The 26,612-nt window shown below is 46.1% G+C and overlaps 9 protein-coding genes across 9 annotated transcripts; 4 read left to right on the top strand and 5 right to left on the bottom strand.

Moving 5' to 3' along the window:
• Positions 1-1,044: 1,044 nt before the first annotated feature.
• E1B28_001891 (uncharacterized protein) lies at positions 1,045-1,265 on the bottom strand (the record flags this gene model as incomplete). The annotated part of the gene is made up of 2 exons (XM_043147867.1): positions 1,045-1,156; positions 1,216-1,265. The coding sequence occupies 2 exons, from the start codon at positions 1,263-1,265 to the stop codon at positions 1,045-1,047; spliced, it is 162 nt and encodes a 53-aa protein (XP_043016581.1).
• A 74-nt stretch (positions 1,266-1,339) lies between these two features.
• On the bottom strand, positions 1,340-1,996 carry E1B28_001890 (uncharacterized protein; the record flags this gene model as incomplete). The annotated part of the gene is made up of 1 exon (XM_043147866.1): positions 1,340-1,996. The coding sequence occupies one exon, from the start codon at positions 1,994-1,996 to the stop codon at positions 1,340-1,342; it is 657 nt and encodes a 218-aa protein (XP_043016580.1).
• Positions 1,997-3,987: 1,991 nt separating this feature from the next.
• On the bottom strand, positions 3,988-5,511 carry E1B28_001889 (uncharacterized protein). Its single transcript, XM_043147865.1, has one exon. It carries the CDS (start codon positions 5,187-5,189, stop codon positions 4,554-4,556), a length of 636 nt encoding a protein of 211 aa, XP_043016579.1. The 5' UTR covers positions 5,190-5,511; the 3' UTR covers positions 3,988-4,553.
• Positions 5,512-7,241: 1,730 nt separating this feature from the next.
• E1B28_001888 (uncharacterized protein) lies at positions 7,242-9,769 on the top strand. Its single transcript, XM_043147864.1, has 8 exons — positions 7,242-7,773; positions 7,826-7,990; positions 8,056-8,270; positions 8,324-8,364; positions 8,422-8,582; positions 8,635-8,795; positions 8,867-9,390; positions 9,458-9,769. The coding sequence occupies exons 3-8, from the start codon at positions 8,090-8,092 to the stop codon at positions 9,497-9,499; spliced, it is 1,110 nt and encodes a 369-aa protein (XP_043016578.1). The 5' UTR covers positions 7,242-7,773; positions 7,826-7,990; positions 8,056-8,089; the 3' UTR covers positions 9,500-9,769.
• Positions 9,770-10,948: 1,179 nt separating this feature from the next.
• E1B28_001887 (uncharacterized protein) lies at positions 10,949-11,753 on the bottom strand (the record flags this gene model as incomplete). The annotated part of the gene is made up of 2 exons (XM_043147863.1): positions 10,949-10,967; positions 11,026-11,753. 2 exons carry the CDS (start codon positions 11,751-11,753, stop codon positions 10,949-10,951), a joined length of 747 nt encoding a protein of 248 aa, XP_043016577.1.
• Positions 11,754-13,528: 1,775 nt separating this feature from the next.
• E1B28_001886 (uncharacterized protein) lies at positions 13,529-14,012 on the top strand (the record flags this gene model as incomplete). Its single annotated transcript, XM_043147862.1, has 2 exons — positions 13,529-13,843; positions 13,893-14,012. The coding sequence occupies 2 exons, from the start codon at positions 13,529-13,531 to the stop codon at positions 14,010-14,012; spliced, it is 435 nt and encodes a 144-aa protein (XP_043016576.1).
• Positions 14,013-14,030: 18 nt separating this feature from the next.
• E1B28_001885 (uncharacterized protein) lies at positions 14,031-14,702 on the top strand (the record flags this gene model as incomplete). Its single annotated transcript, XM_043147861.1, has 6 exons — positions 14,031-14,071; positions 14,134-14,142; positions 14,198-14,230; positions 14,282-14,375; positions 14,434-14,485; positions 14,542-14,702. 6 exons carry the CDS (start codon positions 14,031-14,033, stop codon positions 14,700-14,702), a joined length of 390 nt encoding a protein of 129 aa, XP_043016575.1.
• Positions 14,703-14,749: 47 nt separating this feature from the next.
• Positions 14,750-14,947, top strand: E1B28_001884 (uncharacterized protein; the record flags this gene model as incomplete). Its single annotated transcript, XM_043147860.1, has 1 exon — positions 14,750-14,947. The coding sequence occupies one exon, from the start codon at positions 14,750-14,752 to the stop codon at positions 14,945-14,947; it is 198 nt and encodes a 65-aa protein (XP_043016574.1).
• Positions 14,948-15,708: 761 nt separating this feature from the next.
• Positions 15,709-16,443, bottom strand: E1B28_001883 (uncharacterized protein; the record flags this gene model as incomplete). Its single annotated transcript, XM_043147859.1, has 1 exon — positions 15,709-16,443. One exon carries the CDS (start codon positions 16,441-16,443, stop codon positions 15,709-15,711), a length of 735 nt encoding a protein of 244 aa, XP_043016573.1.
• Positions 16,444-26,612: the final 10,169 nt, after the last annotated feature.

Below are 26,612 nucleotides of genomic sequence, written 5' to 3'. Positions count from 1 at the left end.
ACTCAGAAGCCATGTTATGACTCGACGAACCCTCATAAAAACACCCAACGTGAAAGCGGGGCACTTCAAACAACGCCCCCCCCCCCTCCTTCTTCCCACCTTGAACGGGTTTTGGCAACATCAACATTCTCGGGTCTATGTTAAACCCAACTTCGAAACTGCCGATTTTGGCTGTGATGGTGGTGCGTGCTGACTGAGAGATCGTTCTTTGTATTCTATTCTAAATCATTTTTGGCAGCTTTGGAATGACGAGGGCGCCACTGACACATGGTCACTAACCTTTTTTTCCAGGACCAGAATTTTTCCCATCTCAAAAGTGAACATATCATTGGAATTCAAGTTCAAATTAGGCCTGTGCGAGGAGGGTTCCTGAAGTCAAACGATCATACTTTCAGTCAGCTCCTTCACACTTCACAGTTCACTTGGAATTTTCAGGACGTTTTGATGTTCAAACCACCCTCCTACCCGTTGAAACGCAAAAAAAAAACATTCACCATATTCATTGTCAGCAACCAGGTACGCGGCGTCCACCTTCTTGAGGCTATCACAATCTGCCAGTTTCTCAATCTTTTATGGTTCACGTCTGTCTGTCTTGTTCGGTCCGGGCCCCTTCCCGCTTCATTCCATGTGACACTGCTCAGAACGACGTTTTATGACCCATGTCAGTGTGGAAAGAATAAGAAAGCTGTGTTGGTTCTTTTTGCTCCTCTGACATGCGCACGAGGACAAGGGCACTGCGGAATGAACGTCCGACACTGTTATTCATATTCATTTTGTGGAATTAGAGGATGGCTGTACTCAATATCGTCGATGAAGGGGCTCGGTGTTGTCCTTGAGAAAAGGCACGAACGTAATCCGGTCTTTTCAATCAAGTATTCATAATCAAAGAAAAAGAAAGAAAATAAATTTCAGGCCAAGGATTATGTGAATACAGGTGGAAACCCGAGGGGTCTACAAAACGTACTCTAAAAGATGATGGGAAAGCTTCATTCAGAATAAATAAAAGGATTCCATATAATCAGTTCCAGTCCTTTCAAATGCGATTCAGACACCAAGTGTAGAATTGCTCGTCAGGACCTCAGCTTTGTTTGAACGGCGGATATCATCCGCTTCAGATGCTGAGAGGGAGTGGCAATTTCCAGGGATCGTTTTCCTGCTACAGAAAAAGAAGGTCAGAAACGGCTCAACGAAACCAAAAAAAAAGCAAATACTCACTCGTCAATCGCCGGCGTTCCGCTTGCGTTATCATGGAACGCAAAATCCATGTTTCGTAAACAGCAGTAAAAGCTAAAGAAGGATAGTGGGTCGGGATGTTTGGAAAAGCGAACAAGTTTCGAGTTTATTCGCTCCAATCAGGGCAGATCTGCAATCCCTGACTTTCGATCATCTCTCGAAGCATTTCTGCGCGGATTCTCCATTTCTCCGTTTCCATAGTCAACTGTTCAACTCTTTGCTCCAATTCCTGTTTGTACAACTCCTTGCGCTTGCGACTTCTACGAGCAGCGAGGGTGTTGCGGTATCGCTGGTGCTCGATCTTCTGTTGGTCGGTCGCGTTCGGTGGGAGCTCTGGGAGTTCATCGTCGTCGTCATCCGAAACCTGGACATTGGGGCGACGTTTGGGGTAGTAAGGATGAGTATGGTCCTTCCTCGATGTGAGTGTGGGACGGCGCATGGGAGGAGGGTCCAAGATGAGAGGAGAATCCGGAGAACATCTCCTTCGGCTCCCGGCTGGCATCACCGGACCGCGGGAAACCGGAACGATCTGTTGTTGGTATTGCTGAGGGTAGTGATGACCGTTGTGAGTTGGGATGTAGGAGGTCGTAGGAGTAACGGGATATGTGGGAGTGGGTGGTATAGAGTCGGAGAGCGGAGGAGAAGGCATAGTATGAAGCTGAGGTCCTTGGTTATGGTACATTTGAGGAATGGAGTGTTGGTTGATGGAGTCTGGGGTGCTGTAACCGCTGTAGTTACTAACGTTCTCGTATGTGTATTCCATTCTGAGTTTGAGTGACGCGATGGAAGCTTCTGTAGAACTTGGGATCTGTATGAGGGAAGCGGTTTAAAGTCATTCTGAAGTCATGAAAGATTTTATACCTGTGGCTGTCGAAGGCAGTAGGACGTCCGAATGGGGTTAGTCGGCATACGGGGGCGGTGAACACAGCAAGACCACTACGCGGACTCAGCCTTGTCAACGTGTTTTACAACGCCTTCAGCAGTGCACAGCGCCAACAGGGAGGACTGCCATTGCTGAGGTAAGGGGTATAAAAGCCCCAACCAGGGAAGGTCGGTCCTTTACCTCCCTCAGACTTCCGCGGCTTCCAATCGCCGGTACTACGCCTTCCATGTATAAATCATCTCGTACGTGCTCGTAGCAAAAAAAGCATTCAGGAATCAGCTAGTACTGCTCTCTGGTTACCCAGAACAGCCCGTTCCCACCCGAAGTGCGACTGTGAACATTATTTCTGCCAGGGCTTCCGAAAATGATCCTAGGGAGGACTTGAGAAATACAAGGATAACAGGAGAATAGACTTCTGTGGGTAATGCACCGCTTGCTTGATCCTGGCCCTGACGCCTGTTCAATGGGCAGTGGGAGGAAAGAAGACGGACGTTGAGTGGCGGAATGGAGTAGGGTATTTGATATTACACTCCCGGAACGGAACAGTAAAAACGTGGTCATGTGCTTCCATAAATGGTAAGATCCACGAGAGCCCACGTCCCGAGGCCGTTCCCACGCCCACGCTGTACGCAATAAAGCGATGTGGGGACTGTGGCAGTCCCTTCCTTCCGGATATTGGTGCCCGGGCTCCAAGTCGGCGATGCAGATTGACTTTATACCGAGATGATGATGATGGTGAGATGCGCAGTACAGGACAGTACATCGTGCAAATCATGCAAGGATCGAATCCATTTATGGGCAGTGGATCATCCTTTCGGCATTTACCTGCTTGGTACCTGCTCGTGGCTGAAACGGGCTGTCCTCCGATGCTGTCGATGACTTTCCGTGGCCCATTCTGCATCAGATCCTTTATAGAAGGATCTGTTTAGAGTGATGAGTCCGTTCCGGCTGGAGAAAACGGAGCCCTTTCTAGTCTTAATTCTGTATTGCTGGATGTAAGTAATCTTTCGTCGCAGCTATTCGAGGAGGTCATGTCAACTTACGCCATGCTTCCATACAATGTCACCTAACACCAACTGCATTCCGATAATTCACCCTGATCCGAACGTAACACCAAAGGGGAATCGGGGAACCGCAAGTCTAAGGTCCCCGACGCCAGTTTACCGAGGTAGTCACCGGTTACCGGTTCACAATTACCGGTTCCCTTTCGAAATACATTCTAAAGCCAATCGTCATAAAAGGGGGACTTGTTTTCTTAAAAACAATTAGTTCCCCGCCGCCTCAGGCTGTTCATGATCATTACCTTTTGTCGTCCCCCCTCCTCCCGGTACCGATGCAGTACAGACCATATCCGGATATCTGTTACTACACCCAGCTTGAACAACTTCCGTAAAGCTTCCCAATTTGAATATAGGTACAGTCGAAGCCAATCGTATATAAAAGGGCCCTTCAACAGGTTTGACGCGGACTCGTTCCCGAATCCCTTCTTTATCCCCCTTCTCTCCGGCACCGACGTGCAGTACCTATCCCGGACAGCTTGAACACTTCCCTTAAATTGAAAGGGACCGTTCAACAGGTTTGACTTATGTTCTAGAAAAAACCACTGAACCACCCGCGGTCGCGGTCACGATAACGATCCCGGTACCGACCCGGACGCTGCACGCAGGTACAAAACCAGAAACATTCCATATCTGGCTTTCTACGCCCAGCTTGCACACATTTCGTAAATGGTGGGCTGGCCCCCTGGGCGCCTGGGACATATTAGTATTTACTTTACGCTGGATGCGAATGCGGATGCGGATGGAGATTGCTGTTACTGTCTGAAACAATACAGTTTGTAACCTCCAAATCTCGATCTCAAACGCGAAAAAGTTGACAGGTAATACAACACATCCATTCCATTCGCGAAAAATGCAGCAGGTTTACCGATACAAGGAGTAGCCAAGGGAAGAGGAGGGGGGAAAGAGGGTAAAAATATATAAGTTGGGTCCATGAGCCGGGTATGAGGGTGTCAAAGACACGAAAAAAGGAATGTCGGAAAAAGGAAGGCAAAAGTTTTTGTACGACGTGAAGGGGAAAGAAAGTAGGTATGTACAGCAATAGCATTCAAAAAGAGATAATCAGTTCGATAACAACGAGACAGAGGAAAGTGCGAGAGTCAAACAACTGGAGTAGTACCGCATTCGGAAGTGTCTGCGGTAAGAGAGGTAACGGTAACACGGATTGGGCGACGGAATCCAGTGCCATAAGTCCAGGGTAAAAGAATGCAGGCTGGACAGTCCAAAGAGATCGAGAAAGGTAAGCGAGGAGGCACACACCAATCCAATGGCGGAATTCAATCGACAACCGATGAACCCCAGTAAGGAGTCAATGAGGGAACTAGGGAGACGGAGGGAAGGGGGTGAGAGAACGTAGTCACCGTCGATCCTCAGACCGATCACTCAGACCAGTCAGGACACGGAATCCCCTGGCTCAGAAGAAGCTGTCGGAGCGTCTCAGCCCTAGTCTTCCATTTCTGCCTCTCCATCTTCAGTCTTTCAACGCTCTCCTCAAGCTCCTGCTGGTACGCCATCTTTCGCCTACGACTGCGGCGGGCAGCTATAGTGTTCCGCTGACGTCTAAACTCGATTTTCTCCTGGTCTGTAGCATTCGAGGGAAGCTCCTCAATAAGCTCATCGTCCTCCTCCTCCTCTGATCGTTGGGGCTGAGGCCGCCGTTTCAAAAAGTAGGTGGGGATCTCTTTCCGAGATGTTGAGGAAGGTGAGAGGTAGTTCCGAGGTTGAACGGGAGCATCGAGCCCGATCAGCCTTTCAGGAGAATGTCTGGGGCGAATAGCACCTGTGGGTGATGTTCGAGATGTTCGAGAAGGGCTTGGGAGGGAGGGATGGTGTGCGCCAGTGAAGCTGGAATCTAGAGTACATGAGGAAGGGCGTTCGGCATTATTGTCGAGTGACGACGAACCCATCTGGTAGAAGCCGTGAGTGTTATGGTCCATGATGTCACTCCCGGTAGGTGAAGAGCCAGAGTCGAAAGAGTCCAGTGAGATATAGGAATAAGCAGGGGAAGGATTCATAGAGGGGGATATTGTATGACTCAGCGGAAGATGTGTGATCGGATGCGAGAAGTCTGAAATCTAGGTGTAGAGAGTGGGAAATATAACACGAAGGGGAGTTATGTTGAGTCTTTCTGTAGTCACTTCCTTTTATATGGCCGCCAGAGTAATAGCCGGTGGCAGTGTGTGAGAGGCGGTGCTCGTTGCGTCGTCGGGAGACGTCGTACAGCTCGCGCCTCCAACCTGTTCACGTTCGAATAGAAGAAGACTTGTCGAGTATAACATGGTGAGTTACTTGGTAGAAAGGTCGGTAGAAGTCGAGTACACTTACACTTACATTCACATGTGTCAACTATCACCCACAGCCGAGTCATCGCCAGGCTCAGACGTTGAACACAGATAGTATGAGGGGTCTGTTACGCCACAAACGGAACAGACCCTCAAGAATATTCCGGAAGAAAGGCCTTTGTTATGAACACAGATCTGGCGACAACGACGCGAAAAGTTGAGCCCGGGGAAAAGCGGTGCAACTCAGGTGCCTTGTTCCTTTTCTGCTTTAACCGGCGCCGCATGATCAGCACGCACCATCAAAGTGGGTCATTGTGTACGCCTATGGTAGCACATAAACATTAATTCCTCCTGAAGTGCAGTTTCTCGTTTTCATCACTGAGGTATCTTCGGATACTTCAAAGCAGCTCTGAGAGCAACTGAGAGCGTGACGTTGAAGAGTTGACAAACTGAGGCGGGTATCGACTGCGCGTCGAGAGGGAGTCGTTGAGAAAACGACAGCGGGATCTTCCTGCAATATGTCAACATACACTTATGGATGAATGTCACTACAGAGAAAACATACATTTACGATAGGATTGTACGAATACCGAGACACCGCCTTGACCACGCATTTGACGGAAATGAGGCAGTGCAGCAACGACACTTGGGAAAATATAAATAGTACTGATGAATATCCAAGCAACACGACATACCAAATGACAGTCCCGACATAACCTTGGAGTTTTTGAGCGACAAATGCGACGGAGGTATCAGGGCAGGTAATCGAGGTTGCGGGGGGGATAAATACATCCAGCGACTCTGAATAGGGCTGAAGGTTTCCCGAGAGTTTGACCTTGAGTGCCAACGAAGGAAAATAGACCACTGGTGATTTTGATCGTTTCGCGTCGATCGGTGGTTCTTCCTCCAATGTTCCGGTTTCTTCTGTTATCCATCTCTCCTTTCACAACCCGCTTCAGCTCCACAATCCGCTCAAAATATCACCGTAAACGCGTCTCCAGCTCTGTATCCATCTAGCTTGTCAACTAATGAGAATTTGCAGCCATATCAACGGAGGTCGGATAATTAGCAAGCGGGGAAACAGATTGTCGCCAAGGGACCGATACTGCTTGAATTTAGCCGATGCTCCTCCTGAGAGCTGGTGTCGCCTCCCTGTCAACTTCTAAGCTCCTGATTGAGCTCCTGGAGATGAGAGATGAGAGATCGGAAAAAACAAAGTTAAGTAGAACTTGTTGGAAGAGAAACAGGAAAATCTAAAGTACCTCCACTTGAAGGAACATTCATCGTTCCATCCGAACGTATATATCACCACCTTGCATCGAAAACGGCGTCGCATCGTCTAGAGCTGCGACCTGGGAGTGAATCAGGGGAATCAAAGGTTTTATGCGACTATCCGAGTCAGTCGACTATTGGAAGGATTGACATGGGAGTTAAGCCAAGAAAGCAAGTTCAACGGCCTTGTGCACGAAGTCGGAGGAATCCAATCATTGCGCAATGAAGCCAAGGTGGTATCAGGACAGGATGAGTTAAATTTCCGAAGGGATCAGTGGCGGACTTTCTGGCACGTGTGTGTCCCAGAGTCGGTCCTCAAAGGCCAAAAACTGAATGCCATTTGAAGATTGAAATGCACAAACAGTACAGACGAAAGAGCGATCCAAACATCAGTAAAGAACGTCTGATCCTGAACCCCAAAGGGCAATAGTACAAGCACAGTACTCATCCTTGTGGAAATCCGTACAGAGAAGTAAATAGGTCATGTGATGTAGAAATTCTCCCGCTGGTTTTTGACTGCATTTAACGCTTCAAGCTTTGACTTCCATCTGCTCTTGTCCGCCTTTCGTTTGATAGACCTACTGTGATATGTTTTCATAACTTACTTCTTCTCGTCCTCTCGATGGAAGATGGCGCAATAGGGACCTAATACTGTGACACGGCCAGCCCCCAAAAGCTCTATCAGCAACCTGGGGGATGTACTTTGAAACATCGAGAAGGTCCTGGATTCGTTCGGAATCACCGACGCAAACTGGGGTCCCGGGAGTCGAGTCCGGTCCAGTCATCAATGCACCAATCTTCAACCTTCAATCAACTCTAGCATTCGGTTAATACTGCAAAGCCTCTGCAGAGAAAAACGTTCTGTGTTCCACGACGAGAAGGGAGAGGCGGTGCATCGCCACCGGAAATCCTGTGTCGGAGCACCGGATACCGCCGGACACCCGACCGGCAGTTTTCTCCTGGTATTTTGCCAGCACTTATTCTCCAACCACGTCTTTACTGCAAGGGCTTGAGAGGATCCTCAACGTCGACGTCGACAGCACTCGTGAGTATCTCATCGCGTGTGCTTCGTATGGGAAATTTGAACCGCCATGAAGCAGTAGGATGTGTTTACAAGTCTTTACCGACGTTCATTAATGCGCATCCGTCACTCACAATGCTCCTCATTGCATTCCGCCACATATTTCACCGCCAAAAGCATTGCTGTTGAGCTCAAACCAACCATGACTTCAATTTTCAGCGCACCTCGTCGACTGTACACGGTTCGTTTTTCTCCGAGGCAGCGTTGGCTTGGAGAGTTGACGTTTTGCACTGGTTTTTTTATTAGGCATTCCATCCTCCACAAAGCAGTCCAAGAACCGATGATAGCAAATCAGTCAAGTTTGGAATACTCGGCGCAGCTGATTGCACCTCTAGCGTTGATTATACCCGCGAAGAATCATCCTGAAGTTGAGGTCTTTGCAGTTGCAGCGAGAGATATTAAGAAGGTGAAGGCGTTTGCGAAGAAACAAGGGGTACCCAAAGCATATGAAGGGTATCAAGGTGCGTTGGATTGCTTATTATCAAAGACTCAAAGTGAATGCTGATCGGAGTAGCGCTCTTGGACGACCCCGAAGTCGAAGCTGTTTATAATCCCGTCAGTCTCCCCCTTCATGTGTCTACATACGATCATTGACCCATATAATCCTTTCAGCTTCCGAATGGGCTCCATTTTGAGTGGACGATGAAAGCTTTAACAGCGGGAAAACACGTTTTATTAGAGAAGCCATCTTCGAACACGGCGGACGAGACACGTCGAATGTTCGAATTTGCAGAGAGTAAAGGGTTGATTCTTTTGGAAGCTTTTCACTATAGGTAAGTCTCTCGAAAATCCTCATCGTCGATCCTTTTTCTCAACTTGTTTCAGATTCCATCCTGCGATACACAGAACCAAGGCCATCATTGAAAGCGGAGAACTTGGTGCCATTAGGAACATTCGAGTGGAAAACATGGCACCTATTCCTTGGAGCGACGATGATATCCGATATAACTATGATCTGGGTGGAGGAGCTCTTATGGACATGGGATGTAGGTCCACGTCCCTTCCCCCTCACTCTCGACTTCGACAGCTTATCCTGACCATGGCTACTCCTGGAAAGGCTATACAATCAGCTGCATGCGATATCTAGCAGGCACCAATCCGACAGAAGTCCTCACCTCGACCTACGAGCCGCACAAACCCAAGTCGGCGCCGTCGAATTACGAATCCAAGGTTGACAGGATGACAACTGCTACGCTTTCTTTCCCCAATGATGTCACAGGAACTATATGTACCGACTTGTCGATGCCTCTGAGATTTAAAATCATTCCTCCCATGCCACGAGTCAGTGCGGTAGTCGAATGTGAACAGGGTAGTGTGGAGTTGTTCAACTTCCCTCTACCGACTATATACCATTCCATTACCGTTACGAAGCGGGAAGGGAAGAAGACGAAGACGCGGACGGAGAGGGTGTACAAGCCTTCGGATGCTGGGATGGAATACAAGGGAGAAGATTGGTGGTTGACTTATCGTTATCAGTTAGAGGCGTTTGTGGATCGTTTGAAAGGGAGGGAGCCACAGACGTGGGTTGATAAGGAGGATAGTGTTGCAATGATGGAATGGATTGAAAAGGTGTATGAAAAGGTATGGATCTTGTTGGCTTTCCGCTCACGATAATGGTGTATGACTGACTTCCCCTCTTATCTACAAGAATGGACTTGGTGTTCGACCCAAGTCGACCTATACTCCTTGAAACAATGTTCCTCGATGTTTTGAAGTTAAACTTACGTTTCATCTGTCCTTTTCACAATCGGGTGTTATTCTTCTGGGGTCTTATCATAACCCTGTTCGTTGATCAAACTGGCGTTATCGTGTCTTGAATCTTCTTTCGTTTCTCGTCATGGAGGTGTGTCGAGCCCGTAGTACTTGAGCTGAGCGGGAGGCGAAGGCGTGGCAGGTATTTTGAAAGACAACACTCGCGGAGCGATTTAATGAAACCCATGAGTGCTTGAGTACTTACTGCCAGTCTTGCCACAGTCTAGAATAGTTTCAAACTCCCAAGGTTTAACAAAGAGTTGACAGAATATGTACTCTTTCACGGTCCTTTTTTTTAATGAATTACATTGAAATAGCTAAATGAAGAACATCTCATACGATTCCCCAGCGAACAAATTTCCTTCCCGAACGTATCACACTACATAGGTGCCTGTATAAAACGGTAAACAATTAAAATATTAACCGTTTCATCCAGTTAACCTAAGTCCCGATATCCACTGACTTCGGCAGCGAATCTGCATTTGTATTTTGCGGTTCGGTAGTATGGAAGGACGAGAGATGCTCGTTTCGTCCGAATTGAATCTGCGACATCGTTTGAGGTGTCGACTGTTGCAAGTATACTCGACGGATATGGAGGATTGCGTGACTGGTTAGAACAGAATGCAATACACGCTCGAATCTGTATGATGGGTAACCGTGATTAAGGTCAGGGCTGCTGTGCGCCGAATATGGGGTTCGGCTCCACGTACTGGGCTAAGATTAAGATGCAGTCAGACTAGGGGTGTAAAGTAGGTCAGTTATCGGCTGGTATAGTGCTAAGGTGTGTCGACTTCAATGCTTACCGGAAGGGTGAGGGTGACGACCACATTGAACATCGAGGTTACTGGAGGAAATTCGGGGTTTAATAGAACGACAAACAGCGTTGAGCTTCTGCTTCCGCACTCTAGCAAACCCGCAAGCGAGATAAGTAGGTGTGCTCAGATATTCACGTTAAGCCACTCGAGACCTGCATACAAGATCAACAAACAAATCATTTCTCGATCTTCAAGGCACACAAATTATCGACATGTGCCGCCGAGTTGTTGATGAAATTCAAAGTCGTTACTCCATGTCGCCAATCACCGCAATAGTCGAATGCGAACAGCGCAGAGTGGGGACCGCCTAACTTCGTTCTACCAACCAGGTCAAAGACAGGAAGAAATGAAGAAAAAGACGTGAGGATAGCCTGGATAGGGATAGGTGTATCAAACTTTCGGGGATTGCAAGGCAAGGTAATGAGAACTCACTCTCTATGGTTTAACAAAACCAAATGTAACTTCATTTGAGGTTCTACTGGGGCTTTCTACAACCAACGGGTTACAACAAATCTATTCATAAAAGGTGATTCGATTCGATCACATCGCGTCCAAAATCAGTCCTGAACGTGTCACTTTGCATAGCGTACGCTGAAGAATACAGTCAGATACCATGTTTTAAGCTTTATCAGAGTGACAACGAACTCACTAGCGGACCAAGCCGTGGGTGTTGGTGGCCCAGACGGGCTCGCCATTGGCGTACACAACCAAGTTCCCGTCGTCCTGACATACAAGCTTGCATGGGTGGCATTCGCCCCAGGTGTCGGTGGCAAACATCGCGGTACCATTGGATGTGTACCCAAAGCAGTTTCCATCACCTTGCATCGCGACATAAGACGTGTGTTTTCCCTTGAATGACCAGAGCTCGTTGCCGTCACCCAGAAGCAGGAGGTCACCGTTGTAGTCGACCTTAAACTCTACCCGTTTGTTGTCGGAGATGAGCGAGTAGCCACGACCGATAATGCCATGCTCGGGAAGAGTGGATCCATAGGGATGAACGAAAGAAGGTGAGGGTGGCACTAAGCCGCAAGTGTCGGTGGCCCAGACAGGTCGATTGCCCTTCGCGTAGACGACCAAATTTCCGTCGTCCTGACAGACGAGGTTGTAGGGGTGGTTGCAGCCGTTGGTTAGGGTGGCCCACATCGCGGTACCATCAGACCTGTAACCGCAGCAGTTGCCGTCGCTTTGCATCGTCACCCAAGACGCGCTTTTGCCATCGCGGCACCAGAGGATCTTGCCGTTGGCGATGAGCTGGAGGTTACCTTCGTCGGTAACCCTGAATTCTACGCGTCCACTTGTAGAGATGAGGGCGTAGCCACGACCGATGACGCCATGCTCGGGGAGGGTATTACCGTAGGGAGCAACGTAGCCAGACATGTTAACTGTAGATGAGAAACTGTGGAAAGCAGGTAGTTGGTGTACTGGAAAATTAGAGGACTTGTGGTTGCCCTTTTATAGCCCTTGTTAGACCCTTCTCGACAGGGAGTTCTGGTTTTTACGAACACGGCGGATGCCTACACCTGTAGAAAGTGTTGAAAATTCAATACAACATTCCGTATCGATTGGAATCTTTTGGGATAGGTGCAAAGATGATCGATGACAGCGGAGTCGTTGTCACGGTGGTGCGTTCTATTTCGAGGTTCGTAAATCCCCGGTCCATGTTTTGGGACTGTAACCTTGTCCATAGGTATGGTATCCGCTGGCCTACCTGAAGGCATTTGGGTCACTTCAACTCTCAGACTAACTGTCCTCAACGGGAAGTCCACGGCCTTAAGAATTGTGCCGGACTCGACCTTGCTTGCTGCCACTACCACCGAGTACAGCATTGAAAGTTCAATACCGCGTTCTGAAATCCTTGAACATGGTTGTAAAGATTGAGAAGTGCTTGAGGTACAGCTCGTGTCTGTGACGAGCGGCGGTCGTTTGAAAGGTCAGCGACTCAGAGGTAGCTTTGGCAGTGTGTAGTATATCGAACCTTTGTGTCAGATTTGAATTCAGGGTTACATTTTCTTTACGAACAAGACGGGTGTAGAAGCCACCACCCCACATTTGAACAATGACGGATTTCGATACGTTGGAATGTTGATGATTCAATTAATGAGGTGAGAGCCTGGGGCGTGTTGAAGCGTGAACAAAAAGCACTTTGATACTTATATGTGACATACTATATGCTCGTCCCGAACAGTGTCATTGGGCATTGAAGTGGTCGTAGTGGTACGCGGAGATCTTTAGTGGGGGGGAAAATGAGTATCTGAATTGGTGATAATATCGAGTACTCCGTACCACGCCATCGGAATGATACCCAGGTTGTAGGTGCCGATAGGATCAAAGTCGCGTTGAAGACGGACTCGGAGGTGATTTACGGCGTTGGTCGGCGTTGTGTTGGATGGGATCTTTTGGGCATGTGGTGCGAAGAATTGAGGAAGCTATGTGTCTTCAACTTCCGGGATTTGGAACGTTGGGACTAGGCAAACATCTTGATTCTTGCTTGCAGAGTGGTGTCATTGAGTCTGATTGACATCTAAGGGTGTCGTGAATACCCTGCATTACACGATGAGCCTAAAGGGGTACGTACACCAGGGAAAAGTAAAGGACAAATGCGAACGCTGGCACCTCCTCCCCATACACCGGGTCCGACCTGCTTCTGGGAAAGATCCCGCTTCTATCGCCAGGGTGAGCTTAAGCTATTGAGTCCCATCTTGCTTTCCTCAATTGCTTATCGTTTCAACCTCTCAACAATTCCCTATATGAAAGTCAACTGTCCGAGAAGGTTTGTTGGCTTTCCCAAAAACCAATTTAAGGTCGTATAGAACATGGTAGGGGCTGAGCAAGGGCGAGAAGAGTGCTCCAGTCTGAGCCTGAAGGGAGATCGAATCGTAAGTAGAGAGATTTTTCTCTTCCGAAGAAGTTCCTCACTGTTCACGGAAATACTGAAGACTTCCTGGTTGACTTTGATGATGTAGCGAAGCCCGCTACATACCGTAGAGATCTCCTTGTATCCAAGGAAAGAAAGACCCATCCCTATCGCAATAAGTAGATAACCAATTTTTTCAAGGTGCTTGTGTAGTAGCGCGTCGGGGACAACGAGGGAAACCGCGGGAAAATAACTTCGTCTAATGTCGTCTAATACGTCATTTCTCTATTCGACCGCCATGTTGTCCAAAAATCCCGTATTTCGAGTAGCTCTACGAGGAGAAACCCTCCTTACCAGTCCCCGATGGAACAAAGGAACCGCGTTTACCAACAAAGAACGAAAAGAATTGGGTCTAACTGGCCGATTACCCCACAGAGTCAACACATTGGATGAACAATGTCAACGGGCTTACGATCAACTCCAGATGCACGAAAATGCGATACGAAAGAACACATTTTTGCAGAGCATGAAGGATCAGAACTGGGTGTTGTACTACAGTTTGATTTCCAGACATTTGCGGGAGTTGGTTCCGATTATCTATACGCCTACTGAGGTGCGTTTAGACATTTCATTTTGGCGTTTACGATGTTGACTTTGGACAGGCAGAGGCGATATCCAACTACTCTCATCTTTTCAGAAGAAGCGAAGGTCTTTACCTCACGATCTCAGATCAAGATACGCTGGAGAAGACCTTTTGGAACAGACAAAAGGGCGGAATTTAGATTTGATTGTGTGCTCTGATGCTGAAGCCATCCTCGGAATTGGTGATCAAGGCGTTGGAGTATGTTTCTCTTTGTCTCAACGGTGTTATCCTCAGAAAAGGGCTAATTTGGCTTATTCTAGGGCATCGGCGTAAGTTCCCTCTCTAGAACATACCGGAATCGATTACCCACTGGTAGCTTCACAGATATCAGCAGCCAAGTCTGTCATATACACGTCGGTCCGAATATAGAGCATCTCTAGTCCTAACGTGATTTTGACTGCTCTCCAGATTAATCGGTGGAATAGACCCCCACAGGTCTCTCCCAGTAGTGCTCGATGTCGGCACAGATAACGAACAGCTATTGAGCGACTCCCTCTATGTCGTATGTTATCTGTCTCCCAGGCCGTACATTTTTACGGGCTGCTTATGGGCTCTGTAAGGTTGGCCACATAAACGAGTTCGCGGAAAGGAATATGACGAGTTTATTGACAAGTACGTGGACAACCTCGACATTTTCATCACGTTCGGGGTATTGACCGCGTCTACAGATTCGTCGGGTTTGTCCGGAAACACTTCCCGAATAGCCTACTTCATTTCGAAGATTTTGGCGTCACGAACGCCCATTCCATCCTTAAACGTTATCGGGACGTCCATTCGGTTTTCAGTGACGATATATGAGTCGTTTCAACTCTCTGTCACTTACCTTTGACATTGCTTCTCAGTCAAGGAACAGGAGCCGTAACACTAGCATGCACAATGGCTGCCATCGGAGTCACGAAATCCAAACTTTCCGACCAGCGATTCGTCATTTACGGTGCTGGATCTGCAGGCTTGGGGATTGCAGTACAACTCCGGGATGCTATGGTTTCTACCGATAATGTCTCAGAGGAAGAAGCCAACCGCAAATTTTACCTCTTGGACAAACAGGAACTCATAAAAAAAGTCTTTACCTGACATTCGAGAAGATTTGAAACCGTTTGTCAGGCCTGATGAAGAATGGGAATCGGTGGCTAGGAATTCTTCGTCGGAGGGGGGAATTGGATTGTTGGATGTTGTGAAGCATATCAAACCGACTGTGTTGATCGGGTGTTCGACACATGGAGGAGCGTTTACGAAGGAGGTGATGCAGAGTATGGTTGATAAGTTGCTTCCTCGCGCGAGTTAGCCCTTGCCGCTCTACGCTTCCGAGCCGGTCTTGACTAGCGGACATAGAGACACAGAACCAGCACAAAACCAGCAAGAACTCAATCCTGCCTCAGTCTACCAGGCAGGTATCTAGCAGTCGAACCTGGATTTCGGACTCACTTCAGACAAGTACACATATGCCGCAGCACCTCCTGCGACTTAAGATGTCACCTATCCCGCAGTGTCCTGATATTCATCGGTCTCAAATCCTGAAAACGATCTTTCGGGGCCCTCAGACCACTAACCTGGAGGTTTATCTAAACGTTGATAGGTTTGATGCTATGTTCATCGGTAAACAAAACAAACGACAGTGCAGATCTAGAGCAACAATACTACAGTTTATTTTTTTCTAGGGTTTTCTTACTTGAAATAGGTCAGAACGAAATGTTCCAAATGATTCCATCCAATCCCATCCCACCACGCCCAAATTTTATTCCCGGATGTATTGCATGACATTGTGGATGCTGCATAAATGTTACACAGTCAGACTTTATCAGTGGCTGCTTCCATGCGTGTTGCTTACCATCAATTTAGTGGATCACTGCAGTGTTGGAGTTCCAGACGGGTCTACCACCCGCGGCATAGACCACCAAGTTCCCATCGCCCTGGCAAATGAGCTGGTATGGGTGTGCATTGCCGTTGGTCATAGTGGCCCAAACATTGGCACCTTCACATGTATAACCACAAAGGTTCCCATCGGATTGCACAACCACAAAACCTGCTTTTTTCCCCTCGATACTCCAAAGTGTCTTGCCGTCTCCGATGAGCTCGAGATTGCCATTATCCAAGACCCTAAACTCGACGCGTTCGTTTTTGGATATAAGTGCGTAGCCACGACCTAGTAGCCCGTTTTCGGGGAGAGTGTCGCCCCAGGGATACGTAAATCCAGCTCCCTGGACTCGACCCTGAGTGTTGGAGTCCCAGACGGCTTCAGTACCACCTTTGGCGTAGACGACGAGGTTTCCGTCTTCCTGGACAACGAGACTGTACAGGTGCCCGTTGCCAACGGTGTTGGATTGCCACATCACGGTTCCATCTGGTCTGTAACCGACACAGTTTCCGTCAGTTTGCATCTTCACATAAGACGCGTTTTGTCCTTCGACGGACCAGAGCTTTTTGCCGTCGCCAAGAAGCTCGAGATTACCGTCGGTGGTGACCCTGAACTCGACGCGTCCGCTGTCGGTGATGAGACTGAAGCCACGGCAAAGAATGCCGTTTTCGGGGAGGGTGGAACCGTAGGTATGAATGTAGCAACAGCAAGGCATGGTGGTTATGGATGAGCGATTGGTTTGAAGAACTATGTGCAAACTATGTGGGTTGTGCTCTGGAGAATTGGAAGACTTGTGGGTACTCTTTTATAAGCTCTTCGATCACTTCCAACCCGGAATCCGGAATAACGGTCAGTCAAGAAGAAGACAGGTCCGATAGACTGACCCACCTCCACCCGTGAAACATTACGATTCAATGTGAGCTGCGTAGACCTATTGTGGTGTTGACCGATTGAATAGTACTGACAGTCTGTATGAAGGCTAGCGTGAAATTGTGAGTTATTCCAGGAAGTGCAATTGACCGAGCAGGCAAGCTGGCAGTCGTCGCCACTCGTTCTCGATCAATCTCAATTCTCGATGGCCAACCAAAAAGTGCAGGTGTGACTTCTAAGGCCACAAATTTGTGAGCATACCTGTCCTTATTTCTTCAATACACTCTAGTAATCCCTCTGATTCAATTTCTGTTTACCTTTTAAATTAAATAATCAATAAACACAGGTCTTCTTCAATGGTCAGTAAGACAGCCTATCAGTAAACACACAGTGCTTTTTTCAGCTTTTTCCCCACAAAAAAATACGGAAAAGCCGTCAAGCCGCAATCTATGTTCCTTTTGGGACAAGTTGGTTTCGAGTATGAACATGCAAATAGAAGTAAATAGAATTATAAAAAAATTGGACAGAGTAATTACGCCTTTCTTATCTCAAAACGAAAAGTGCCTTGTGACTTGCCTGCTATCAAAAAAGTCGAAAAAAGCCTAAAAAAGGCAAAAAGGATTATGTTATTTTGCTGATGCCAGTGTAGCTGTCACCTCTAAGTCCCAAAAATTGGTGAGTAGACTTGTCTTTATATCTGCAACACACTCTTAGAATCTCTTTGATTCTATTTCTGTTTAACCCTTTTGATTAAATGTTCGAAATTCAGTCACCTGTGCTTACTGAGCACTACAGTCTGGCAGGACTTAGTAGTCACAGCTAGTGTTATTGTCAGCATGTTTGGTTCAGTTCGGCGCGGTTTGTACCAGTTTGGGCTTTGATGGGTCAGCAGGAACCATTCAGGGACATGGTTCAGGCCAAAAACCTGACCCAAACTGGTTAAACTGCGGTTCCCGAGTAAATTTTCCCCAGAAAAATATATTAAACTTTTTGACTACTTTTTGTGACAATGATGGCAAATGGCATTACTTTGATGTGACAGTGATGGTGCTCTGATGTCACATTTCTTGTGACTAATAGGTACAAGTGACCCACTGGGTCGCGTGGTTCGAAAACAGGGTTTTTCGGGCCAAAACCGTTCTATATTTGGTTTTTTCGGCAAACCATTTTGGCAATTCGGTTCACAGTATGGTTTCAAACTGGCACTAGCCCAAACTGATGAGAACACTAGTCACAGCACACAAGACTGTCACTGTCATCTGCTGGGTCAACTTCATTTTCTATACCTTCTACATGCTGGGACCTAGAAAGAGATATGGATGATGGAATACATACAGAGTGTCCATTTGTGTCTTGTGACATTAATACCTTCCACAGATATGATAGACATCTCTCTCAAAATCTCTCTTGTACACTCGATATATCATTCCTCTTGTCATTGCATGCATTTACTGATTTGTAAATGGGTTGACTGCATTAGATGGCAGGGGTTGGCCAACTTTGATTTCTGAAAACAGCATGACATGTGTTATACATGTATGTCAGGTCGTTCAGCATTCTACAGGGTCCAGAGAAGGGATTAAAATCCTGCTGATAATAACAACCCTGTGCATCAGGAAAAACCTGATTTACAGATTTGCATGTATCAGTAATAATCTGTACTTATTTGCACCAAGATGTCAAAATTGTGACAGTGAGTTATTTTGCATGAATTTTGATATTTCAACATCTCCCCTGCAAATTTTCACAAATGTGTGATTATTCTGAATAGTTTGCATGCTTTGAGTGTCCTTAATTGATGCAAATTTTTACAATCTCTCCAATTTAGTTCTTCATTTTCACCACACTGCCAACAGAGAAATGAAATATGTTAAGTATATTAACAGTGCCGGCATAAGTTACAGGTAGTCATATTTATATATGATAAATTTAAATTATCTCAAACTATTATATCCTGCTCCGGTCACATAGTGTAAAGTCCTGTATGCCTGTGAGCAACAACCCGGACCCAAAGAAAGTGTTACTCATAGTAACACCAGAGAGTAACAACCCTGAGAGGTATTCCAAGCCTTAAACATGGTTTTTTGTTTGTTGAGAACAAATCCTAGGAGCCTAAAAATCTATTAAAGCACAATCTATAGCAAAGCAGGCAGTAAAAAAATAAGGGACCCACTGAACAACCTGCTCTTGTAGTTTTATCCAATACATTTGGTGGCAATTTTGACAGTCTTCTGCCAGAGTTCAAGTCAGTCCTACCATATAATAAGGGAGTGACTGATTGTGAGGTTTGAAATGAGGTTGTGGAAAGTGTGGTGGATGGTGGATGAAGGAGAGGAAGGAAGGAATGTGTGACAAGATAATGTGATTAGTTGACTATGCTACAAGATTCTTTTTACACTTTAAACAGTGCTATGGAGCAATATTTATTGTATAAAGAACTAGAGTGAGCCCAAATTGCTAGTTAAAGCCTATGTCAGAAGTTGTGCACTTTGCACACTCACTATAACTATCAAGGCTAGATGGGATTAGAGGCAAATTGTATTAGTTAGAATATCTACCTGTATTGTACAGTTTGTGAATAATATGGGGTGACTTTGCCAAGCAAAGGGTGATTTGGTGATGTCTTTAAGAGGTTTGATGCAACAATGTTATGAGATTGTAATTGAGATTGTTCACACAGTGAGTGGGCTTGTAAGGTTGAATATTGTATATTCAGTAGTAAAAATAAGAGGTAAGAGTTTAGAGGATAGATAACTTGGGGGAAAAGGGTACAAAAAATATCTAGGCTGAGGTTTCAAGAGGAAACCTCAGGGTTTTTATACTCTACAGTTATGTAAATGGGTACAAAGAAATAAAGTTGAGGTGTAACCTCAGCACAAGCATTTCTTGAGAGAATTTAGTAATGAAAAGCTGCCGGGATGAAGTGTATACTCGGAAAAGGGGTTTTCTAGGGAAAATTAGTAAAAGAGTCCTCAGGGAATGAGGGGTACTCAGCACAGAGTACTCAGCAAGGCTGTACAGGCTGTGTGTATGGCAGAATTGAGTAGGGTTTGTTGGTAGAAAATTATAGGGGGACTGTCCATTGGTTAGTATGTTTCAGTGGGCCAGAAAAGTGAACGGTTCATAACAGCCTAGTGCCTCTATTAGGATGTGCTGTAGACTCAACTAGACCAGTTAGAGAGAGCTGTAGATCATGTCAGAAAACTGTATGACTGTTCAAAACCTGTAGACCTCTATAAACAGAGGACTTAAATGATAGATTGCGAAGTTCTACTCTCTACATTCTACTATGAATTAGCATATCAAGGGATTGTATTATTAGAAGACTTATAGTCTTCACAGAACTGTTCGTAGCAGAACTTGACAGAGTCTAAAGACTTTTATACTAGGAGTACCTACTTCTACAGGGGATTTAGTTGACAAAAATTTGGACATAGGACCTTCTAGACTAGGAAAAATATGATATGACTACATCTGGAAAATGCTGGAGGTCTACATAGCACTACAGTAGCTCAGGTAGTTCATGTAGTTCCATAGCTAGCCCCCCCTCTACAGTAGTCCTATGTAAACTGCCTGCGAACTACACGACTACACGACAACTACGCGATTACTATGCGAGAGTTATCACTGAGCTACCCGCTAATGCGACTTAGTTGACTATGCTACAAGGTTCTTTTTGCACTTTAGAACAGTGCTACGGAGCGATATTTATCGTATTAAGAACTAGAGTGAGCCCGAATTGCTAGTTAAAGCTAGTGCCGCTAGTAGGATGTGCCGTCGGCGCAGCTAGACCAGTTAGAGAGAGCCGTAGATCGTGTCAGAAAACTGTATGACCGTTCGAAACCTGTAGAACACTATGAGCAGAGGACTTAAGCGGTAATTCACCGAGTTCTACTCTCTACATTCTACTATGCACTGGCATATCAAGGGATTGTACTATTAGAAGACTTGTAGTCTTCACAGAACCGTTCGTAGCAGAACTTAACAAAGTCAAAAGACCTTCATACTAGGAGTACCTACTTCTACGGGGGATTTAGTTGACAAGAAATCGGACATTGGACCACACAGACTAGGAGAAATTTGATATGACCGTAGATCGAGTCCCGATCTGAGGAAAAGACAAAAAAGACATGATACAGATCCCAGATCACAGATAGAGTACCCAGGAACCAGGCAGGAATGAACAACGGATCTTGGAGTCCACGCTGTTCATGTGCTATGGCGATTCGGAACTCTGGATCCATATGCTGGAACTACTTGGACACACAAAGTCCATATGATTTGATAACATCGAGATGCAGGATAAAGTCCGTAGGCAGGAAATACCATATGGTACGCCTATGTAGGTCCATTCTACATGCTGAAACAAGAATGAAGAACGGTCCAGATTGGTCCAAAAACATATGATTCGAATACGGAAAAGCTCCGTAGACAAGATTCTGCACATGTAGCAGTCCCTAGCGATAAGACTCCGCATGGATTCGTAGCTACGGTGCATTATTTTTAGAAATAGAACAAGTAGAGATAGGATTACAAAGCTAGCGTAGAAGTAGTATAAAAGCAGCTCATGTATCCGTAGATAAAGAAGTACTACCCGTGCGTAGGAAAGTCCTGAGTGGGTTGCCCGTGAGTAACTGCTCTTGACACCAATAGAGAGATTTGCCCTGTCTTTGTGCAGTGAAACGATAAGATTTGATTTGAACTATACGAGACCGTCGAGGTCAAACTAGAGAACTATCCGTCCGTAGGCCGCCGAGGTCTTGATTACTGTTTCGTGATCCGTCGAGGGTCTTAGCGTTCGTGTCCGCCGAGGACTTAGTTTTCGTGTCCGTCGAGGGCAATAGTCTCCAATCGTTCGAATTAGTCTTACCGTAGACGAAATTCATAGTCCCACTTAGTCCACTGGACAATAAACAGAGCCCCTACAAACCCTAGAACCCCCGTAGCTGTGGTGTTTTTTTACACTTGCAGTTACACATTGATTTCATAAGAACTTCATACGATACTGAGACTGTGATCTTGTGCGTAACCTTTGCCAAGCAGTCCACCCTTGCAATCTTTCCTGGTGTGTAGAGTTATTGATAGACTTTACACGGAGGTTTACTAGTTTTTGGGTTGATTTGGTGTTGGTGCTACTCCCGTAGCTCTGATATTAGGTTGACTCTTGAGTGGTATTCTTCGCCCATTACCGCCACTATGTGAGACTTGAGTTCTACACTAGGGGCGATAATCTGACTGTAAACGAGCCCCAGTCCACGGCGTAATACATTTAGCCCTGAATCAGACTACCTATTCCAGATATTCTGAGATCCGTCATTGCTTATTTACGGTTCAATTGTAGACAAAATTGCAGGCACAGATTAATTATTTGGAAACAGCTGGCATTCAGCAGATGAGATACAGGATAGTACTACTATACTATTAATACCATCTATTGAAAGTAAGCAGATTATAGAGAAGTTGGAAAACGAGTGGTCAGAGCGGAGTGATTTGGGAGTGATGTAGGAGGACATTGGGAAAGTCTGCAAAGCTTGTATAAGTGGCAGTGATATTACATGAAGGTCTCGGAAACTCACACTTGAAGCGGTGTCATCTTGAGAGTCGACCTTCAAGTGTGAGTGGCTTATGAACTTAGGAAAAATCGAAAAGAGAGAGGACACCTGAGGCCTGAGGGGTGGTGGTCAGGGGGGGGGGGGGGGGAACAACTTAGAAACAGCATTTTGACTTTATGTACAAAATGACTTACATATGTTGCCACCTCGGCCTACCCGGACAACTCTGCGGCACCCACATTGCCCAGTCAGGGCCCTGCTGTAATCCTCTGTTTGGTCAGTATGATTTGTTGGACTTCTGAACATTCATGCAACCTATCGTCAACATCTCAGTGATCATTTTTGGACAATGCTGGCTGCAACTACCCGAGAACTATGTGACTCCTACACGCAACTTGAGTGAACTACAGGCCTACCAGATAATGGGCGCTGGGAATGATATATCAACCTCTATCCTCAAGAACAAACCAACCTATCAGTGCTATGTGTAGCACTGACAAATCAATCAATCCTCAACAATATAGCTATCCCAGTTGTGAAGAGTCTATCACCACTCAACACCCCAGAAGAATTGCAAGGGTGGAAATGCTTGTCAAAGGGTACACTTCTTATCTCAAAAAGGGTGATACTAAAGACTAGGGAAAGCTAGCTCTTAGTTACAGCTATCTGTGCTATGCACTTGAACAGCTAGGGGTTTTGTATTAGGGTTGCTTTGGGTCCAGTGGACTTAGAAAGGAGAGTGGAAAGCTAGGGGTCCTCTGTGGACTATGAAACTCAATACAAAGACTGTTCTCTGAATTGCTCGCTCTTATCCAATCTCTTATCCAATCACTGATTTAACAGGGCAAATCTAATCTCTATTTGGAGGCTACGTGTGGGCAGTCACTCCGAAACTTTCCTACACACTGGCAGTACTTGCTTGCCTTAACTACAGATACAAGCCTGGTATATATACAATTTCTACACTAGCTTACAAATCGTCTTTGGGCTTGGCTGCCCATGCTGGGTTCTTGCAGGCGATGCTATCTAGCTGCATTCTCGCTCGCTAATACCGCTAGCATATGCCTCTGACTTCGCTAGCTCTTTCCACCAGGCATCTGCACACAGTCTGGAAGAGTCTAGCTCTTAACGTCACTGGTCTCTATTCATCGGTGGTTAGTCTCTTAGCGAGAACTCGTATGGTTCGGCACATGGAATCCGATCCTCAATCCTATCCAAGAGTGCTAGCTCTCTCTGACCTGTCTGAAGACAGTCTCTCTCTGATGCTTGCACATGTTCGGACACCTCTCCGATCGCTTGCACTTGCCTTCACCTCGTCCTTGGTCTTGGGCGTGTGTTTTACTTCTTTCCGTAGCATCCGCTCAGTCCATATGAACTGCTAGCGCTCAACACTTCGGCACGGCTTTCTCTAAGTCCATCTTTGTTCGAGAGTGCTTGCTCTCTCTCTTTTAGGAGTCTGTTTAAGACTTCATCCCTCTTAGCTACAAGTCCAGTACTGAAGCATAAGCCTCAACCTAATATCCCTTAATCACTTTGTGCATAATAGAGTACAGAGAGTGGTCTTTCTGAATAGTGACCGCTCGCATAGTGTCTTATAGTTTTCAGACAGCCTTACAGTTTTCAGGCTAGCTCTATGGGATGCTCTCTAGCTGTTTCTCAGCTGTATTAGTGTACTCTTCTAGCAGCCATAAGCTTTAACTAGCAGCTCGGGCTCACTGTAGTTCTCATATGATGTCTATATTGTTCCAAAGCACTTAGTATATGTGCTGAAATGGACATAAGGTAGCGTAGATGTCAAAAGTCACATTATCGTATATCACTCTTAACCAATCAAAGTACTGTCCTGTAAAACCCAACGTCTCCAATCTATCCCACAGTGCCGGTTGATTTGTAGACAGAAACACAATTGACACATCATCAAATGCAACATATAATGGTTCATGGTTTGCTTGTGTCTCCTCGATAAGAGTACGCAGAATGAACGCGTTGTTGCAGGTGCGAAAACCTGCGCAGAAACTGTTTTGTGATGGTGGTAAAACTCCTTTCTGTTTAGCTGCACATGAGAACTTCATATGTATAAGCAATGTGACCACTTTCAGAAAGCAGCTTTCTAATGCAATAGCCCTATAATTTTTGGGGTCTGTCGTATCCTTATTCGCCTTCAGGATGGGCACTATCAAAATAGACAACCAAGCACCAGGAGCATCCACTTCCCATATACATGCATTGATCATAGAGAAAAGGTCGTCATTGTCAAGCTCCATAATCGCCAAATAAGGTGTTTCATCTATACCCATGGTCTCAGAGTGACTTCTCTCCTTAACCATTGCCACATCCTCAACTGTGACCCTCAAATTCAGAACCTCATATTCAGAGGCAGGTGTATGTAATGGCCGCTGTTTTGCACGATGCTTATGATCTTGTAGGGACATTTTATCAAAGTTTACAGTGTCGGGTCTGGAGGATTCATCCTAGGTTTGAAAATCCAAAGAAGCTCTTGTACCATTGTGGATGAAGGGGGAGATCTTGGATATCTAAGTTTTTTGTACAGCCTCCAGAATCCGCCAGAATCATCAGCCATCTCTTCCAATTTAGTCAAGGTATCCCGTTGCGTCTGCCTTTTAAATGAATGTCCTTGGTGACCTTTTGTATGGTATGATTCATCCCTTTTCACTTTTCTGATGTGCTTCATGGTGTCCGGTAAATCTGTATGAACTTTTGGGTGTGTTTGTCCCCCAGGCACTGCGCATAAAGGGCTCAGTGTCGGGGCAGAAATGGAAACGAAAGGATCCACAGGCAGTCGTTGGCCCTTCCGGGCAAGGTCACAAATGCTGTAGTAATGGTTGTTGGACCTCTCGCCATCAATCCATCGAAACCTCACTGCGTTATTGTGGCATGTAATCCATTCCACTATTCTCTATAGTACATCCCCATTTTCACATTTCCAACCGTTGTGCAGGCTCGGACTCAGGCCCTAGGCCAGCCTGAGCTGAGCCCAAGATAAGGCTTTGGAGGGCTTAAGGCTTGGGCTTGCAGTTTGGAAAGCCCAAGCCTTGGGCCTGAGCCCAGGCTTTTAATATGTAATGAAAAACCCTCAATGGGCATCTTTTTTGGGGCAGGAAGGTTACCAAAATAGTCTATACTGATAGAAGGTCCACAATACAGTTTTAGCTCTTTTGAACCCATTACAGTGACCCTAAAAGTGATATAAAAAAATATTCTAGAAACGCATACTCTCTAAAAATGCATACATTTTGGACCCAACCAAGGGGTATGCATTATAGGAGATTCATCTGTACCACGTTTACACTCAGAACCGACTTGTCCCATTGGGCCATAATTTCGGAATAGGGTTTTCCAATTCAATGATCGGGATGGACTATAGGTACAGGTACAGGAAATGATGGGTGGTATACTTTATTGTGCAGTGCGGATTGATCCCATCAATTCGCACCAGATATCAATAGTATATTCGTACGCTGTTGCGCTTTTGGCCTGTTATAGATGTCGGAGATGTCTTTTTCAGTAAATTTCATCAGAAACACGGTAGTTCATCGACCATCGACCATCGACATCATTTATGCTCCAGTCATACCAATACCCATACCAATACCAATATCAGAACCCATACCAACACGTTCATCCTCCATCATCACGACTGTCAAGGTCAACAGCCTCAGCGCAGATTCCAATCCCAACGCGTACCCCCATTCTTGCAGATGTTGCTGAGCTCCATGGTGTTTTGGCTACTTTGGTAGAGCGACATTTCATTAATTCGATGTATACAGGTGGAGGTGGAGGTGGAGTGGGAGATGACTCCTCTAAGGGGATTAGTGGGAGGGAAGAGGTAGGTACATTGGTTGCGTTTATGTGTGCGGTGGAGAATAGGCAGAGAGGGCCTGGGATGCCGAGGCAGAGGTGAGATTGGGGTTGGTTTTAAAGACTATGTGGAGGTAGGTGTTTCGATTTGGTGTTAACGGTTGGTTGGACTTGTAGCTTATAGGTTTTGTTACTTTTCATCAGGCTTTTGTGTTTCTACTTGCATTGCACAACTTCGGCGGTTGATGATGATACCCTTTCCATCGTGTTTCTTCGATTTACTACTTACACAACACGACACACTACAAATTTCTGAATTCTGACGGGCCCAACCGACCCCTCTGAGTCATCGAGGTTCGAGGAAGCCAGCTTACAGGAACGAGAAAGAGAGATTCAAGGATAGTATGGTGGGCATTCCTAGACACGTATTCGATCAGCCGGTTAGTTGAAAAGTATATTACGAGGAAGAAAGACATACCGAACTCTCGTTGAGGTGGGGCCAGAGGGGACCCTCCCAGGAGTTGGGAAGTAGTGCCTTGTCATTTTTGCAATTATCAGGTCTGTTGTTCTTCAAAAGGTGATGTAAAAAAACTTCATCTTCCAGGTCTCTCCGTATCCTCAGAACCTCTTTCAATAGGGAGCC

Source organism: Marasmius oreades, chromosome 1, assembly GCF_018924745.1.
Source record: "Marasmius oreades isolate 03SP1 chromosome 1, whole genome shotgun sequence".
NCBI lineage: Eukaryota > Fungi > Basidiomycota > Agaricomycetes > Agaricales > Marasmiaceae > Marasmius > Marasmius oreades.
This window is presented reverse-complemented; position numbering and strand designations above follow the sequence as displayed.